The following is a 20034-nucleotide window of genomic DNA, read 5'->3' as shown; positions in this document are numbered from 1 at the left end:
GGCTATATTCTACGATTCGAAGGCGGCCTTACAATGTCTTCTGGCATCTCTTCGTCGCGGGTCATGTGAACAACTCGTGTCGGAGATACGAGAAATGCACCATCACATGATCGCGAAAGGACACGACGTCGTGTTTCAGTGGCTGCCTGGTCATTGCGGTATCTCCGGCAACGACCTCGCTGACGAAGCTGCTAGAAAAGCTCACGAGGGAGCAACCCTTGTTTCAATACCTTTATCGCGGACCGACACAGCCCAACACTTAGGCAAGCTTGCGCACTCTTTGACATTGGAGAAGTGGCACGCACCTGAATTCACTCACCATCGCTTGCATTCCCTCGATCCCTCTATGCAACTGCGGCTGCTACCAGGTCTTCCGCGAAATGAGCAAACAGTGCTTTGCCGCTTACGTTTGGGCGTCGCATTCACAAATGCTTATGCATTTCTGATTGGAATGGCTGATAGCGCCGAGTGTAATGCCTGCGGTGTCGAGGAAACCATAGAACACCTACTGTGCTACTGCCCATCTTATGAAAATGAAAGGCAAGACCTCTGCACAGCTCTCAATCAGCTAGATGGAAAGCCGTTCACCTTGAACAAGATCTTGGGATCATGGCCTCGCATATCACAGCTGCAAAAGGCCACAAAAGCGCTGCTGCGATATTTGAAAGCGACCGGATTGAGTCAGCGTCTGTGATCCGGACTGAGTGACCGACTGATATCTCCAGTGGACTTTCTCTCTCTTTTTTTTAAAATCATTCCGTCCCCCTTTCCCTTTCCCCAGTGTAGGGTAGCCAACCGGGCTCAGTCCTGGTTAACCTCCCTACCTTTCGTTTATCATTTTCTCTCTCTCTCTCTCAAACGTTCTACCTGCCCCGATGAAAAAAGTTCTGTTCTCTTCGTCAAATACCAATTCCTTCCCACAATGTTACCTTCATGTTTATTTATTCATTTATTTCATACATACTGCTAGCCTCCATTTGGAGGCTACTGCAGGACATGGGAAAATACATTGCATCAACTTGTGGTAATCTTTCTATAAGTTCGTTGTGAAAAAAATCGTTTTTCTAGAAACTTTGCGTGTGCCAGTATATATAAGCGCACATGCATGAGTGTATAAAACTCAGCATGTTCCTCGGGGTGGCCAGCGCAACCCGGACGAAAGACAAAAGGAAGTACACGATATGAGCGCTCCGAGTACTTTCTTTTGTCTTTAGTCCGGGTTGTGCTGTCCAAACCTAGGAACGTGTTCAATCACTGATTCTCCCAGCTTGCCGTGCATAAAACTGTCCGATGACGAAACGAGGGGTAACAATTGCCGCGCCAAGCCGCACACGTCTTGTCATTAAAAATAGTAGGAAGAAGCACTTGTAGATATTAGTAGGTAGGCTGACCCTACAAGGAGCCGTCTAGACCGAATAAAGAAAAGTAGTTAGAAAATATCAAAATTCTTTTTGAACTGTAAAATATATACAGGAGAAGGCTATATATGGGAAATTGGCTTTTATGGCTATATATGGGAATATTCTTGAATTATTTCATGTATTTTTACCTTGAGGCGCATAAATGCACCACTGAGGGGAGGGACGATAAGAGATGCATGTATAAAATGAGACAGGCAGATTTTAAATTTGGATGTTAACATTGAATTACAACAATCAGTTGCAAGAAAACATACAAAGTCTACTAAACATGCATGCAAAGTAAAAAAAAACGCACGTGAAGTGAGAAAACGGCAATGCATAATGGTTACAAACCAGGACATTGAAGAAGAGTGAACAGTCTATTTAATAGTTCAAACATGTAATCATTTTCCCTACAAAGCCCAACGTAAAGGCAAATTGTTCGAATGCTGAACTTGATACATTGTAACTGTGACTTAAGCGCTGTGAACATCACGCAAAGCCCATGGTAGTGTCCGTCATGCACTGCAGAGAGTAAATGGTTCAGCAAATAAATTACTAATAAATAAATATGTACCATACTAATTATTATTGAATATAAATTTTTTCGTTTGTTTCTCTTTCTATAATAATGTACACTGCGTGGCTAAAATAAGTAGGCTGTTTTATCTGCTTCCTATGTAGAATTTCCTATGTAGAATCCCTATGTAGTGTTCTGGCCTTGCGGGACTATTTAAGTGAAATGAAAGTAGACCTGGACGAAGAGAGAACGTCATGTTGGTGAGAGCCAAGCCTTCGGCCTTCGCATGATTTGTGCGATTCTCTGCCATTTGAGCTACGGCGACATAGCAATTGAGCAACGCAAGTTCAATGCCATGAGAAGCTTCTGGATTGGACTCCTACAGCGAGCAAGTTCCGCTTTAATTTTCGTTCTCTTCTGTGGATAATATGTAGCTTAATACGAATTTCACCCCCATAAGAGGGAAAAATTGTCATTCAGTAACTGCAGCGCGAAGCTACAATGTAAAGACACGATGACATCCTGAAAGACAGCCGACGTAAAATCTAGAACAAATCGGGTGAGAGAATGGGCTAATTTTCGGCATACAGTCAAGAAAAGTTTAAAACAACATTGTATGCAAATGTTGTGAAGGTTTGTTTAAATGCGCTTGTTCAGTTTTACTCGAATCCTTCGAAAGAACAATCGGGATCACTGTTGAATAACATGTCGACGACCTCGTCACGTACTTGGTCAAGTGTGGTCGGCAGGGAAGCGGAAGGGGATTGTTAGGGATCGTTTAGCATTGCTCGCTTAGCTCCTCGGGGACCTAGCTTCTGTCCAGGTCACAATTTGCAGCCAAGGGGCATGAGCTAAAGAAGACCATTCTTGCCAGTAAGCATTGTTCCTTGTAGTAGTTCCGGTAGTACTCAACTGGCCCTGTTTTGCCGTGGTCACCACTAGTGGTGGTGGCAGCGGCACTCTTTCCCCTCTTATTCGTAAGACATACTTAAGAATGTTTAAGCGCAGTAACAGACGTGAACAAGCAAGTGAAGCGTGTGTATGTGTACACTTGGTTGTCCTCATATTTTACTGCGTTTGAACATTCCTAAGCTCCTCAGACCCAACAATATCCTTGTAACCCAATAGCTGTTAAATTGAGTTCTTACTGACACACTGCTTCTTACGATGACGATGACTATGTATAGTGTTTCATGGCGCAAGGACCAAGTATTGCGTACTGTTGAGTATTACTGATTGGTATTGAGCTCGACGGATTGATGAATGCGGTTGTATAGATGCCTAAAATCGATCGCTGTATAAGTGTGCAAAACATATACTTGCAATAAAACTATGGCCATGACTACAGTGAGGTGCGCTGTGTATATGCATGTACGACGTACTAACCTGAAACATTCTATTGATAATAAACTTCAAGCAGCATTGCTGCCTCACCAGGGCCCTTGATAGCGTGTGTTATCGACGTTACTAGCGCAATAACGGCCTCTATTGAGAGGCCATGCTACTGATCGTTCGGGTGCATAACATCGAGTACACAAACATATTTAGGAATATCTAAAGCTAATTTCTCAAAAAAATGGCTGTGGCTTGGCTAAGGTTAAGCCCAGGATGCGAAGCATACTAGCCTTTATTTTAGTTGTTGAACCACTGTTTAGCCTGGTGAACTGCTGTTGCTTGGCTATATTTGGTTCGGCTAGACGAAGAAACAACTCATGCGTTACTCTGCTTCGCCTTCATGAGTGGAACGCGACAGCGTTCCCGTCGACCCGCCAAGGGGTGTAAGACAATGGGCTACGGCGCAGCGACTACGCGCCCCGCATTGGACGCGGTGAGCGTCGAGCAACGCAGCGTTCGGCGCGGCAACGAAATGTGCGCCCTGAGCAAGCGACGCACGCCTGAGCCTTAGAAACAGTTCGTTTCTAAGGCAACACCGCATTCACTAGAGGCGCTTTTGTACCGCTTTGAAGCATCGTACTCGTGGCTCAGTGGTAGCGTCTCCGTCTCACACTCCGGAGACCATAGAGTTTCTAAAAATACCCTAGAGGGAAATGTGGCGCTAGTGTCTACGGGGATTCTCATGAGCGTTGCCTCAACCTACATGGGAATGATGGGAAGTACAGGCTTCGGATTGACTTCGGTCTTTAGACTAGTGGCGTTTGTTTCTGGCGCAGTAAACAAAGCTATACTCAAATATTATCGCGTAAAATATAATTCTATTTCTGCAGTATGTTATATATTGTACAACACGCTGCATAAAGTTTGTATGACTTTGAGATGGAAGCATGGTTTACTAGGGTTTGTCACCAGGACACACCAGGGTATGCATACTTGTGCGATTCTGTTCCGAATTTAACCCCAAAGAATAATTATTTATTCATTTTTTCAACAGCAAAACAACCGTGCAAGTACTTATATAAAAATACTCATCAAGTATTTCTGGAAATACAAATGTTGTATTGTGACAAAGCGTTGCGCCCTTGAGAGGAATGCTACAAGTGTCGTCTGCTACGACGCCTGCTCGCTGCAAACGCGAGACTTTTCTCGCAGACGACAGCTAGGCACTTGCGAACTCTCTCGCTCTTTCGAAAGGTTGCGTCGGCTGTGACGATTGCTGAACGTCTTCAAGTACTTTTAAGCACATCTGCTGCGGTGCTAGCTAGGACGCTAGTGGCCTCCTACGAGTATGCTGCATCATATTTTATATTGGCGTACCGCTTCCGAAGCGTTACAGCGTGGCTTTGCGGGTACCCATTGTGCGACACTAGACTACAGCTAGGAAGCAGCTATCTTTCCTACCACAAGTAAGTTTGCGTTCTCAAAGTCCTAAAACACGCATTTCAATGAGCACATAAACGAGCACATAATGAAGCCCTCAATAAAATTTGATTGTCAAGCCACTAGAAGTACAACTGTATATGTCTTGTGTCAGTAGTGCCTTCTTTGTCCTATTCTGAAGTTTCATAAAGCACGTAACGCTACAGTGTCAACCTAACACACTTAACAAACAAAGGTCCAAACGCTCAAAACATGTTCTTTCAACGTTTACGATGCCGCCGCTTTCTCGTCACGGCTTCGACGCCACACCGCGACACAAGCATCGTCCCAGTCGCTGGCCCAGCGCGCTATCGCCACTCCGAGCAACATAACAAAGGCAGAGAGCTTTGCGTTGCACTGTCCAACTGCAGGTTATAGCAATTGCGCTTGGAGCGAAACCAAAACTGCCAAAAAAATACTTGCACACTAGTTCGCCAGTCAATAGAATGCCAATCCGAAGCCTGTACTTCCCATCATTCCCATTATGGTTGAACGATCGCAGCGCCAGATTTGCCTCTAGGTATACTAATATGAAACTCTATGCCGGAGACCCTGGTTCAATTCCCACCCAGCCCATCTTGCAAGAGTTGAGCCAAAGCCACCTAGAAACAAGCGCAGCTGCTTATATACCGCCGCGACGCCGCGAGCGACGGCGCGAGTTGGAGCCCCGTTTCTCCTCTGTCGTGACGTCACGGTGTCACGTGGTATTGAAGGCGACACCGCCGCGCCTGAGAAGCTGGGTTGAGCTCTAGTACTATGCTTCGCATAAAAAGAGTGGATCTTTGCCGAGAAACATTGTTGTGTGTAATGAAGTATGCTGTTTCTCTGATAGAGGAAAGGGCGTCTTTCTTTGTTCTTCCACTTCGTGACAATCCAGCAAGACGTGGAGACGTGAGCGCCTCGCCACATTTCCTGAAGACTGGAGGATCATCGCTGGTCAATAGATAAGACTGTGTGCCATAGGTGTGGCATATTCGAAGTCGACAGAAAATGACCCCAGTTAGTGGTGGCCAGCTTCCTAAATGTCGCTTTATTGGGTGGAGCTTGTTTTTTTTTTCTGCGCCGTATTTTTCTTGCGCAGCAATGGTTTCAGGTCTATGGAAGGGACAGCAGTGAAAAAGTTGCCAGCTTTTTATCCTGTAGATGTAGCCATTTTGTCGGCAAGCTCGTTGCCTTCAATGCCTCTGTGCCCAGAAACCTAGCATACTGTAACATGTTGTTGACACGCGTAAGCGGGGCATAGCGCCGAGTAAAGCTCAAAAATACAGGACCCATATGTTTCTGCAGGGACGACAGAGCTTTAAGGACTCTGAAAGAGTCAGTATAAATAATTGCCTGCCGAAGCTGAACATTGTTGGTGAAGTTTACAGCTGGGAATAGTGCATGGGGATCAGCCATAAAAATGGTTTTTTTTCCAGGCGCGGAACAACGGATGCCGAGAACGATGGGCCCACCGCTGCATAAGGCACACTGGCATGCGACTTTGATGCGTCCGTATATCATTAGGGACACGAGCATTTTGCCTAAAATTCTAGGAATTGCATTTGGATGTGTATGCTGGGGCATGCTTTGGAGCTTCTACAAAATACATGTCATATTCTATGAGCTACCATTGCCACGGCAGTAATGGTTTCGCTGAGACCATTAAATGGTATATAACGAATGGGAAACTGATATCGTCACTATGGTTCCTTAGGCGCAGAGAGAAGGGCTCTCTAACGGCAGGTCCGTTATGACAGACAGTGGCACTAGTCATACAGTTTGTGGTTGAAAATTCAGATGTTAATTGTGGACAGGTACTTTGAGAAAAGACATGAACCTAGGGTACGACCTCTGAAGATGGAGTGACCATTCATTGGATTCTACGTAGAGACTCTCTACAGGACTTGTCCCGAAGGCACTGGTTGTCAAGAGGATACCTAGACGGTCAACAGGGTCCAGCATATTCAAGGCCCATGGAGTGGCAGATTGATACACTATGGCCCCATACTCTATGCGTGTCTGCATGAGACTTTTGTACAGGTTCACGAGGCGCTTCCTGTCACTACCATGTTATGTACGATAAAATTTTTAGAACGTTTATTGTTTTTAGGCATTTTTTTTTAATATACTTCAACTGTGGAATAAACGTTGGTATTGCGCCTGGTATGATGGCAAAAAAATTGGTGCGCCGTGTTCGCACATAAGTGCTTTCCGTGCAGCTCAATATCAGGGCCATCCATCCATCGCTTCCATCGAGGTGCTGTACGTCGGCTCGCGGGCTTCACTCAATGGTGTGTCGGGCCTTTCTGCGCGAGCGGAGGCCCCAGAGCCGGCATGCCCAGAGGGCAGCATACACTTCTTTGTTGGTGGTGCTAGCGGTGCTAGCAACGCCAGACTAGGTATACAGGCCATGTGCCTATCGGCCCACGGGGCGTGGTCTGAACCGCAGCCAAAGACCACTGTGGCATCGCCCCTTGACTTGTCACCGCTGCCGAAACTTGCTTCGCGACCCCGTGCTTAGCAGCGTGGCTGCAGGTCCTTGCGACGAGCAGAGACGCTTCCGTGCACATTTGAAGAAGTTGTTTTCTTTGAATGTCAACACAATAATGTCTTTCTTTTTTTCCAGAATGGACAGGACCGGAAGGATCATCGTCAACCGTTGCTCTTAGAGGAGAAATAATGTAGTGTCGTTTTCTTACGTGCGTGGGCTAGCACACGGGTTACAAAAACGGGGCAAGCAGGTATTAAGGTTGATGCTGTTCTTAGTGTCGGCCACAAGCTCGGTCCGATTTGTCGAGCGGACCCCAAAGAAATGAATGGAGTGACGTGTAAGAAATGTGCAGGATGCGCGCTGTCAAACATAAAAAAGATGTACGTGGACTGTAAAGTTATAGTTGTCTATAGACCACCGTGCTCTTGTGGAAAGGTTTACATAGGGCAAACTAGTCGATGTTTAAATATCAGGATCCAAGAGCGTGTACTCTACGTAAAGAATGGCACTGGTCCAAATTTGGCGGTGCTCTGCCGCACAAGCTTTTGCAAACCCGTTTTTGACAGGACTGAGATTTTGTGCCGACATATATAGTGCTCGAAAAACAAAAGAAATAATGGAAGCTTTCTACATGTCTTTGGAAGGTGACAGATATATCAATGAAACTTCGATAGTTTGGTCACAGGCAGAACTGTCATGCCTAAGGGAGTGTCTGTGAGTCAGAACTTCCTCAGCCAGATACGGGGTGGCCACGTCTTTGCTTCTTCCGTTTCCGTGCGCACGTGAGAGGATTTCTGTTCTCCTTTCTCTGTGGTTCTCTACTTGCTCTGTTTCATCGGAAATAAAATGTTACTTGCGAGTCAGCGCCCGTGTTTGTCGTTTCTGTGCTCGTGCAAGCTTTTTTCGCGCTGGCATTTTTTTTGTTAACATGGAACCACACGAACTCGCCCAGCTCTCAGTTTTGATGGACCCTAACCATGGTTGGATGGGTCACCCCGGGTTAACTCTTGCCACCGGAAATTGGGGAAACTGAGATGAAGAAAGAAAGAAACAGGAAATATAAAAAAGAGAAGAAAAAAGAAAGGTAAAGGGCGTGGAGAGAGATAAGAAAAGCCGAGTTGCGATTTCCCCGGGGGTGGGTAAATCCGGGGGTGCCGTCTACGTGGAGCTAGGGCCAAATTGGAGGGTGGCCTCTGCCGAGGCGACTTACAGGTCCTAGCACCCAGCTTCGGCTCCATCACCAGGATTCCTTTTCTTCCCAGTCACGGCAAAGCCGCGCACTACAACGCGTGGGAAGGTGTAGCAGGCCACGTGCTTGGGTCTACGGTGTCGAAACACACCGAACGCCTGGTCACCCAGGCGCCCCTTTGGGAGCTCCTTACAAGCCTGAAGAACCACTTTCCTGGTCAAGCGGTATAAATAGGTGCTTCCAGCAGCACCTCCGTGAACGCGGTGAAAACGCATATTTCTACAGTTCGTTCACATAAAAGGGGTATTTTCATTGCCTAAATAAATCGATACCGGCTGAGCATCATGTGGTGGTTTGTTGCCTTCACTTTTCAAACTGAAATGTCGTGTCATCTGGTCGCATTTGAAATGTACAGCGCATTCATTTTTCGTCGTTCGTGTCGACCCTGAGGCAAGCCTAGCAGAATCTATTTATTTTCTCGAAAGCCCGAGGAAACCAAACAGTTAAATGCTTGACATAAAATCACACCTACATATAACTTTACGAAATGGCTAAATATTATAATTTCATTTATTTCTGGCCTAATTTTAGAAATAATGAAAAACCGAGGGCGGACACTGGGTCTGAAGAGTCCAACATTGTGAACCTGCAGTCTGTAGTTCTTTCTGCTTGTTGACGTGGCAACGTACGACAACGTTGCCTTACAAAGTCGACAGAACTAACACTTTAGGTGCTAAGGAATTCCGGCGATTTACGTGCATAGCCACGATATAATTATGAGGCACGCCGCAGTGAGAGGCTCCGGATTAATTTTAACCACCTGGGGTCCTTTAACGTGCACCCGATGCACGGTTTTCGGTACACGGTGGTTTTTAGATTTCGACCCCCATCGAAATGCGGTCACCGTGGCCGGAATTCGATCCCACGCCTTTGGGCTCACCAGCACAATACCAAATTCCCTACGCAAGCGCAGCGGGTACCTTTTCGTGGTGGCTGTGGGAATAAGAAAGCGTTCGACAGAACAAATGTCTCCAATATACTTACGGGACTTCTGGCTCCACCCTTGTACGGCTTGTACGGGGGTAGCTCCTGCATTTCGATAACAATAATATTAATAATTGAACGTTGCAACAAAGACTAAACTAGTCTATGCTATTTTTGTTTAAAAGTTAGCACCGCATGCATACCGACGGTTTAGCGCACTTTGACGGGAGAAAAATAGAACATAAACAAAGAAAGGAATTGCAGATGCACTGCATTTTGACAAGAACGGCGCGCTTAGAACCTCTCTATTCCATCCTCTAACTAAATGTATCTACCTACCTTATTTTACGAAGAATGCAATGATGAGGGTAATGTAATTGTAAACGTAATGTAGATACAATGTACTGCATGTTAAGGAAGCGAATGACGAGGGTAAAGTGCCGCTGCACCCTGCACACCCCACTCTTCTATTAAAGCTAGCGCCCCAAAAAAAAAAAAAAAATGTTGTGTCTAAAATATTCTTAACTTTTTTCAGGGGTACACGTAGATCATCTCGTAAAATGAAAGTTACATGTTCAGGTATCTTTAATTTATAGAATTTGCCTAAGTATTTCCGTCTTTGCGTTGCGACTTGCAAATGCCTATTTGATATACACATATCCCGGTAAATGAGATAGCACATAGCGATAAGCGCGGCTAGCAGTTGTTAGAATAGTGTGACACTGCAGCTTTAGCAATCTGTTCATTGAGCGTTATCAAGGGCTCAGATCAAACGGGGGTGATGATGAGCGCAGTGCAGTAGTTTAAAGCCAGAGAAGCAGAAGCGTTTTGAGGAAAAGACAGGGAGCTTGTATGAAAGTGGTCAGTGCGCTGAGGACGACGAAAAACAAACAATAAATTATGGTTCCCAATTTTAAAAAAATTATTCGTCGTTTGTTTTGTGCAGTTTTCATCTCCGTCTGTCTGACCAATATCTCTCGTGGTTATGAGCCATGTTTTGATACCAACAACAACCAATCAGGATGGGCGTTTGATTTTAAGAGAACGCCTGGAGGTGCGTAAGATAAACCTTATTTACATTTTGTTTATTCATTTCTTTACCATAAATCCAAGGCCCAAGGGCATAACTGGAAGGAGTGCGAATTACAAGCATTGCGCAGAAGCAAAAAATCAAGACCTTCAACGACAACAAGCGAAATTAACAAACATCGCTCATATAATATTCAAATTACAGCCATAATACATAACTTATAATAACAAACCCACCGCTCATATAAATGACAACATAAATGTGATGTGTGATGTCTTCCAAAGCTTTGATGAAAATGCCAGCCTTTCTTGCTAGTAATCTCTCTCGTAGGAAAGACTGTCGAAGAATAGGAAGCGCCACGTCAGTAGTGCATTTCGTATTATTGCGACAGCAATTATATGGACACCCCAAGTGAATTTCCGCCGCCGTCGGCGTCGGCGTTGCCGTGAGGTAACCTTCAAGCCCAAGTGCGATAAGATGGCGGCCGCGCGCCGTATGCTGTAGGTGCGAGGGAACGCATAAGAGGGTGAGCCGAGAAGGAGAGTGGCTTGATGCGGCGGCGCCTTCTCGCCCGCGCAAGAGACGAAGGTGGGGAGATGTCGGGACGCTCGTAAATGGCACGAGTAGGCGGGAAGGATGGCGCGCGTCTCCACATCTGCTCCGAACGCGGCTGCTCAGGGCGCTGTTGAGCGCAGCAGCGCAATTTCTATCTTGGGGGTAAACTGCGCTCGCTTCGATGGCTAGCCGACCCCAGATAGCTGATAGCTTCGTCTGCGCTGTGTTCTCCCGTGCCTGCTTCGCGCGGAAGCGAGAGGCAGCATGGAGGGGAATTCGCTCGCCACTGCTGCCGCTCTCCATTACGCCAGCGTTCTGTCAGCGAGTGTCCGTGGTTTTGGAGTGAGATGTGTTTGTTTCACTCTGTGGGTTTCTGTCACCATGGTTTTAATTTATTTAATAAACGAATGTTTAGAGCACATTATACAGCCAATAAAACTACCAACCCTAATGCATATAGCTGTCCAATAATTTGCTATCGCAATCTATTGTCCGCGTTTTGGGCGAAACTGCGACTTTCTGGTGTTTCTTCTGCAATAGCACAGTAGCCCTCTTTCATTAGGATGGTAACTGACGCGCCCAACTTTCAGCAGTAGTGACAGGGAGGTTAAAGAAATGGAATCCGGTTGACTACCCCTTGCTAAAGAATAGCTGAAAGGGGATAAAAAAAGGCCATGAAGTAGGTATTTGTGCGCATGCGCACTCGTCCCACAGCAACACAGCGGCTAATGAAAGGACGCCATAATATTCGTTTCTGGATTGTTGTAATGCGCATAACATTATTCGCCTACTTCAGCCCTTGAACGCTCATCTGTCAAGGCCCTTTACGCTGCTCTTCAATGAAAACAAAGTACTTTAACATGTCTACGGTGCAGGGCGGAAACCAACCAGTGTAGCACGAGTTCCGTAACGAGAGCAACCCGATGCTTTAGTGCTCAGCCACGAATGTGCTCGGGCAGCGAGACACAGTTTTCAGCGCTAGCATGCACCAGAACGCCAGGAATCTCGGAGGCCACAATAAAAAGAAAGAAAGGCTTTCACGGACGAGCTGGTAGATGGCACTCCATCGCATAAACGCATATTCGCATAAACGTCAACAGATATCGTGGGATGGGTACTGTAGGAATTATATGGAGCGATTTCTTAATTCTTTTTTCGTTATGCTGAGGCCGCGGCTAGGAGTCAGGCTCGCAACGAAGTGTCTTGCAACAAATCGAACAATGTCATGGTCTCCGAGCTACCGCGAAGGGTGGCGAGCCCGCGGTCATCCCGATAATTCAACAGTACTCGCTCAAGCACTGTAATAGAGAGCACTTTAATTGCTTTCTAAAGTCTGTAGTGAAAAAGCCGTAGTGGCACAAATGTGGCGCACAAAGTTGTTCCATCAGACTAAACTTTGCACATGAAAGCTACTCGGCACTTGTTATGATGTCAGGTTAGAGTTCAGATACCATGAGTCATCGCTGCCGAATGACGAATCTTCGTCGCTCGATCACGAATGTCTCATAGGGTACACATATCTGCTAACGGCTTGGACACCGTGACCCAAACTGCATCAAACCGACCACGATATCAAGATTATATCACAAGCATGTTTCGCTGAAGGACTAAAATTGAAAACTGATAGGACCAAAGAAGCCAAGATAATCGCACTAACGGCGTAGTAAAGTTACAAAAGGAAACCGACGTTCCCCTCCGTGACATGCTGACGCAAAGGCTATTATGCTCGTTTAAAGACAGCTGTTTGACAAGTGATTGTGCCCCTAGTGCTGTTAGCATGCCAGCATCAAAGCACCAGCTTTAATCGCATGCCATACTGATCAGGACATTTTATGGATAACCGCCCGTGTATACGAACACACGCATCCACACCAAGTGCATTCGATCTGGAGATTCATTCCATGAAGCTACCAGACACAGGAGAGTCTAACCCTCAGAAGATACGCGAGTCGATGATAACTGGTCTCTTCATACATATCGATTTATGACGTGACTTCCAAGGGCCCAGTGAGCGTATTAGTCTATCTGTCTGTCACTCTCTCTCGCACTCATTCTCGCCGTGTGTATGTGTGCGTGCGTGCCTGTGAAAATTGAATTGTGGGGTTTGACCTCTCGATACAGTGGGTTACGTGGGACTCCGTATAGTGTAGGGTACAACATTAATTTTGACCTCGTGGCGTAATTTAACCCAAGGCACGGCATACGAGCTTTTTGCATTCATCCCCCTTCGGAAGGCGGCCGCGACGACTCGAAATGGAACCGGGGCCTTGCGCTCAGCGGCGCAACACTATAGGCAGAGGTGTGTATGCGTGCGCGAGTGTGTAATAAGGCTCCCTAAGCGAGGATACTGTACGTAGTTCAAAGCAGTGACCCCGAGTTTTAAAAGGCAGCTTCTTTCTTTGGCTCTTTCGCCAGTTTTCGTGCTGCAGTGGTTGGATCTGGTAGGACCTTCATAGCCGGTACAGGGGCGGCTAAGCAAATGCCACGTCATCTCGCGCAACCCCGGCGTTGCAGGGCCCGTTGGCCTCCCAACACAAACTTTTACAGCTCTTTGCGACGGACGTGATGACGTGTGACAGCTGTGGGACGTCTCGTAGTGTAGGTTTTGTCTGTGTTGGAGCAATCTGGAAGGACAGCGCGTCTCTCCTCTCTCGCCGCCTTCTCCCCCCTGTGGTAGCTGCGGAAGAGAGCTCCGGTGGTGGGGGAGGAGGACGGGAGTCGGCCTCCACACCGGCGCTCCACCGCTCAACGCGCGTATGCACAGCCAGTTATATATAGTACGGCTACAAATGTACTGGCAACGGTTCTGTTCTCTAGGAAATTACGACACGAACCAACAAACGCTCGTTAAATGTCCTCTCTGAAAGAAATACACGCTTCCAAGCGCATCATTCGTTCGATAAAGCGAGTAGCTTTCTGGAAGCTTTTGGTTGTTCGCCTACATCGAAAATCGTCATCCATGGGGGCCGCACAAATATTTAAAATAATGCATACCGAACCGTCGCGTCCGCATTCCCTTGGAGGAAGGATGCATAACTACTCGTAGCGATTACTCGTCGATGACCTCCACTACGGCATGTCTCGCATGAAATCTCCTGTGTCTAATACATAACCGTGTAATATGCGCCACGGTTTCGTCGCCTACGGGAATCCACTTCCTGCATAAAGTGGAAGCTAGGCTATTTGGTGATTCAATTTCGACATGTTTGCACAGCGCTAAACTAGGACGGCCAGGACAGAGGAGAGTACACAACACAGGGGCTGAGTTGTGTTCCTCCTTTATGGCTGTAATGCTAGTGATGTTCGGTAGCCAAGTATGACGGGCGGTGAAGCCATAGCTTAGGTACCAGTTGCCTTCAACTAATGTTCTCAAATACAAGCATTTCGCTTAACTAATGCACGTTATCATCGTGCCTGCATCCGACCAGGCGGGCGTCCATGTTTCGTTTATCCGGCAGGTACACTTAGGAAACGTTCGTTTAAATGGAGTCGCAGTCATATTTCTCTCACCAGCATGAACGCACTGCCAAGGGGAGTTTCAATGAATTTTCTCCGTAAGCAGGGGAGATAAAGAACACACGCACAACTATACCACCACATATACGGAGGACGACAGGCTCGGGAGCAATTCCAACTTATAACGGTCCCTACGTTCGATGTAACAATGGGGAACATTGCGATGCCGCCTCCGCTTCGAGGAGGCGCTTCGCGGCCACTTCTGAAGATGCCGTCGTGGGGCTATTTCACGATCGCCAAGTGCCCTTACGAGCACGCTGTGCCATATCACATCAACGGGTACGTGTAGTCGCCCGCAGCTGCGGCAGAAAAATGGAACGCGGAATAAGGGCACTCCCGAGAGCTATCCACAAATACGACGTGTGTTGGTTAATGGTGGCACAGAAATGAGAAACACAATTTTCATTGCGCTGGCATGGCCATGAAGGAAGGAATTAATAGCTGAAGGACGCGGCAAATTTCACTGAAAGCTCTCTGAAGACCATACGAGGAAGCTTTAAGTCGAGGTCGACTGCAATTCCTCTATTCAAATACACGCAAGACGATGCTCTCTAGAGACATGCGCCTGACCAATTGAAATGAGGTCTGATGCAGTTGAAAAATAAGGTTTCATTCTAGCAACTGTAGACAGCGGAATTTTGATTTAGTGCATTGCATATTTTGTATAAATATTGACGAAAATCGACAAGTTTCAAAAACATTGAAGCACGAAATGTAGAAAGCCGTAACTCTGCACGGAAAACAGATACTGTAATACCCTCGTTATTGTGCCGCGGCAGCATCAAAACAAGGCCAGGAATGGCAGAGGAGATCACCTGGCTATTCATTATCGAGATTGTAAAAGCACGCCAAATCTTAGCGCATTCTTTGTTGTTGCTAGAACTCGTCGTCAGTAGCGGCGCTATAACGTAAAACTATTCCAAACTTTTCTGTTCCATTTCTGCTATCAGCCCTCCGCGATTGGTCAAAAAGCTTTTTGGACCACCCCCACTTCACCTATCTGTCACGCGACGTCACGAAAACCGCGATACCTCCTCATCTGATATGATGTGCACACACTGAATATGCATGAATTGACCGAAAAAAGAAAAAAAAACTGTTAATTCTGATTTGACGCCTTTTCGCCATTAGCCCCCGGCTATTGGTCAAAAGTTTTCAGGCGGCACCCACTTCCCCTGCCTGTCACGCAACGTCACAAAACCGCGAAAACTCACCGCGTCAAAGTGGCGTGTAGGCATTAAAGATGCATTAATATGCCGAGCAAAACTGAATTTTCTTCTGAATAGCCGCAGGCTGCCCCGTTCCGAAAGCAATAAAAGATGGCTGCCGCCGATCGCTCAGGCGCTGGCTACTCGCACCTGCCGGAGAGCATGGGTTTGTTTGCGTATAATAAAATTTCTTGCGTGGCCGTGTAACGTTTTCGAGCACTTTCGGCACGTTTACGAACTCATTCGGCCAACTCTTCTTTGCTGAGGATCCATTTTAGCGTCATTCTTAAGCTTCCGTTGCATGCCGCCGCGATTTTCAACCAACCACCGCAAGCTAAGTAAGGGAACGCGGACCAATCGCAGACGCCGGTTCCACCCTCTTCGTCCGGTTTTCGATCTTCAGTGCACTGGCTCTGCCCCATCGAATCCCTCTACGCTTGAGCGTTCTCCTCGCCTCTTGCAAGCCAATTAGATACGACAAGCCGCTCAGTGTAGGCAGTGTTATTCGTTTTTCAAGCAAGCAAAAGTGACTTCCTATGAACGAGGAGAGCGTTTGATTTGCCTGTTCAGAGAACCTTGCAGGTGACCGCCCGGTGCTTGCGTCGGTGGTTACGCAAATTTGACGTCAGGAGATTGGAATACAAACATATTGGGATAGTTTTACGTTATAGGGCCATAGGTAACGTTGATAATCGAGACAAAACAGAGTCGTTGAAGTAGGCTAGCGTTGCGTGAGTGTAGCATCCACATCAGTGCCTCCTAAAGAATTTCACTATTCGAACGCGACTGCGCACTGACGCGATGTGATAGCATCTTGTGTATAATACAGTCTTTCTTTTCCTTGGAATTAACTTCTTGGAAGTGTTGCTTTGTGTGCGTAAGTCTATATGCGCGTGGTTCTTTTTGAGCCTATCACATAGACTAGCCAAAAAGATCGTGCGCCGAGAGACAGCATGTTAGCTAGAGTAGCGACAGCTACTTCGTGATCCAGGCGACGACGACACCTCCATTAGTGAGGAGGTAGGGAAAGAAAGCTATCTCTTGAAAAGCACGCATTTTCCCCAGGTTACTAAGGGATTGGAGCTGTTGGCGCAAGAAATGGTAGTTGAAGACATGGCAGGAAGAATGCATGCAAAAGCTGATGGGTGATGATGATTACAATGGCAAGCTCTCTGCAGTGGATAGTTGTTAAATTGAACTTACCGTTGTCACTTTCTTTACTGGCAAGGGCTCGTTCAACTATTCCGAGAGTGAGTCCAAGGCACATTCAAGCAGGCATCGGTAAAAGGGAAAGAAGACGTAAATACAATTTCAGCGTCAGTCGGCAGTGAAGCCCAATAGGTGTCGCCACATCCGGCATCAACAGAAGTAATTTCTTTCACTTCTACGGGTGGTCCTGTCCAGCTAACAGACCTCTGTATTGCAGCATTTGGCTTTGCGACTAATGGTACGCTTAAACATGAGCTATATTATCATGGGTTTGTCATTGCGGTTTGAAAACACCCTTGTTACAAACGCCGGCGATTGCGGATTTCCTGTGCATCCTCAAAATTTAGTTTTCTGATAAGTTGACCAGCTCTGGGCCGTCCGGCAAGCCAAAGGTGCCGCTCGAGTCCAAGAACTTCGAGCCGTCACCTGAGGCCACCACATCAAGAACTGCCGGACTATTCTTTACTAAAGTTTCTTCTTCTTCTTCTTCTTTCTGATAAGTTTAAGGGATATGCTCCCCAACTCCATCAACTCAGTGACTGAGCTAAGCAAGAATACTTAGGGCCTCCATCTCACGTGATAAATGTACATCCACTGTACTCGTGATTTCCTTGAGCTGTGAAATTCTACGCTTACGAACTTAATATACAGCCGACATTCGGGACCTTTAATCGATGAGCCGTTTCCAAGAGGGGCTTCATCACAGGACCCACATGTATACGTCTATAGGTCTCTCACACAGGCTACAAAGTAGCAGGGCGTCCTGTTCGGGGCAGATCGAGTCCGATATACAACAAGGCTTAGTGCTTGGATAAGTCTTGTTTCTAGTCTGTATAAATGACACAGGAAACACTAACTTTAATTGTATTATTGTTCGCGGAAAAGTGTTTCATTTACAGGAGAATAACCATGCCGAATTGCAGATATGAAAAAGTTAGGAATAGACAATAATAAAATTGCATTTTGGTGTAAGCAGTGCCAAATAAACATATTTCCGAAACAATGGCCATGGCGTTTACCAGTGCAAAAACTCTGAACCCAGGACCTATACGATGTTGCGGATATCACCATTCAAAGTGAATCAGCACCCAAATACCTCCAAGCACATTGGAAAGCAAAACGAGCCTATTTATACCATAAGCAGAGCAACATTTAACAAAGTTGGCTACATAAAATGCAACTTATACTTGGCTGACAATTCAATTAAAATAGCATATACAACGGTCGTACGCTCGCCGACAGAACGCGCGCTTGATTTCGAATATACACTAGGCATCTAAATTATTGACATGAAAGCACTAAATAAATAAATAAATAAATAAATAAATAAATAAATAAATAAATGAGTGAGATTCATCGGAAACGCGTACTCTCGCCTCTTCAGCCGTCACTTACATGAAACAATCAATTTCCTTGCTGTGATTCGAAAATGCCAGAGTGATAAAGATATCATTATATATTCCCTTGTTTTATAACAGTAACTTTGTATTCAGCGATCTCGTCTCAATAAGGTAGCTGATTGTCTTTCCACGCTTAGAACACTCTTAAAGCTCGCAAAGTTTCCATGCGCTGACGTTTAATGTCATTCACCGTTTTCATTGGAAAAATATCGCTGCAACACGGCACAAATGAACGTTGCGCCTGTTATCGAGCATGAGATCTTGTTTGTCAGTCTAAGCTTTCCTTACATACTTGTTTTACAAGATTCTTGCTGTTACATTCTAATTTAGATGTTTATTCTCATTGTGAACAATAACTCAAACGTAGTTTTCCATAAGTTTAGAGAAGGGACCAAATTTTGCCAGGCCACGTAACCTGCCTTCACCCACGAAGCTGCATGCTCCAAATATGCCAAAGGAAAAATTAAAGAAAATTCTATTTGTTCGATGACACTTTATTCCCGGCATTTAGAGCTAGGCACTGCGTGATAGTTGCCAACAGGTGTTCTTATCAACTAAAACGGGCAAGTTGCGATTTCATGAGTAATCACAATGTACGTGTTACAACTGCAGAACTAGTCAATTGAGCTTCTCGATTTTCAGTACACAACCAACAAGAAGCAAGATTCTGACTAGCACTAGGTTTGAGATAAACGTCGACAAATGCTTGCTCAAGTACATCATTGCTAAGCGTGTCGTTTTCCCACTGGAAAAGGATGACGTCGAACATCAATACATTTTGAAGCATATTTGGAGGACAAATAACTTGAAAGTGCTGTAATTACAGAACATTTAATGCCTTAAGGCACCCCGCGGAGCATTCACCCAAATTAATTGCTAATATCCACTGTTGCTGTATCTCCTACTAACTTTCCCGGCTAATTGTTAAAGCTTGAGACCTACCCTATAGAATTGAATGTGAACACTGGCATTTCATATCCTGTGGTAACATAATATCCGTAACTGTACAGTGCAAGGAAGTCGAAAGTATTTATGGCTTCACATTTCTTCGAAACATGGTGCAATGAGGCGTTTCTGGGTACATCTGTGGCTTTCTCGAAAGAAGTCACAGCGAGTGGGCACTGGTGTGGTTCCTGGACAGTTTTACCGCGCCTTCGTCCACCGTCACGCATAAGCAACTCCTCATGTTGAAGCAGCTGACCTACATTGGAGGTTTGTTTCCCCAGTGACAACCGATACCCCGAAGCGAGACCCACGAAACACCACGGTGTACCCTTGGTAAGGACGAAGCTTCGTTGTCCAGATGACTGGCGGCCGGAGCGCTGACGTCGCCTTTAGGGCTAGGCGAAGTAGAGGTGCCCTCGGTCGAAGTAGTCGAAGTCGTCGGGGGCTCGTCCTCACACGTCGACGGAGAAGGTAGCAGCATTAAAAGCACAAGCCAGCACGACGCTCGCGAAGCGGCTTTCTCCACAAAAGCTGCCAGCGCGGCCATTCACACCAAGCTATTTTCCACAACTTCTCAAGGCGGCAATATTACGTCTATCTAATGACCAGTTCTAGCTCTGCTTTTCTGCTCGGCTAATCCCCAACGTTTCTGTTTTCCTTTTCTCCAGGAGGAGCCTTACACTCGTCTCAAATCGCGTGCAGGCTGCTAACCGGAGATAACGTTTGCCTCGGCGAATGTTTCCGCAATACCTTCTCTCCCTCTCTCTCCCCGTCTTCTCTGGCCTAGAGCG

General features: G+C 46.2%; 1 protein-coding gene across 2 annotated transcripts in view; it reads right to left on the bottom strand.

Moving 5' to 3' along the window:
- LOC126528250 (uncharacterized) overlaps positions 1–20034 on the bottom strand; it is a 114470-nt gene that overhangs the window by 16458 nt on the left and 77978 nt on the right. The window contains exons 1-3 of one of the 2 annotated variants that reach the window (XM_050176141.3): positions 19572–19987; positions 16893–16928; positions 9441–9485 (exon numbers count right to left, since the gene is read on the bottom strand). In XM_050176141.3, coding sequence (XP_050032098.1) covers positions 9441–9485; positions 16893–16928; positions 19572–19790 — 300 coding nt within the window. In that variant the 5' untranslated portion in view covers positions 19791–19987. Of the gene's footprint in view, positions 1–9440; positions 9486–16892; positions 16929–19571; positions 19988–20034 lie in introns of those variants that run through there. The other variant, XM_055069214.2, reaches the window with a different exon arrangement.

The sequence above is a fragment of the Dermacentor andersoni genome, chromosome 9, assembly GCF_023375885.2.
Source record: "Dermacentor andersoni chromosome 9, qqDerAnde1_hic_scaffold, whole genome shotgun sequence".
Taxonomy (NCBI): Eukaryota; Metazoa; Arthropoda; class Arachnida; order Ixodida; family Ixodidae; genus Dermacentor; species Dermacentor andersoni.
The sequence above is the reverse complement of the archived record's forward strand: the minus strand, read 5'-3'. Positions and strand labels throughout refer to the sequence as shown.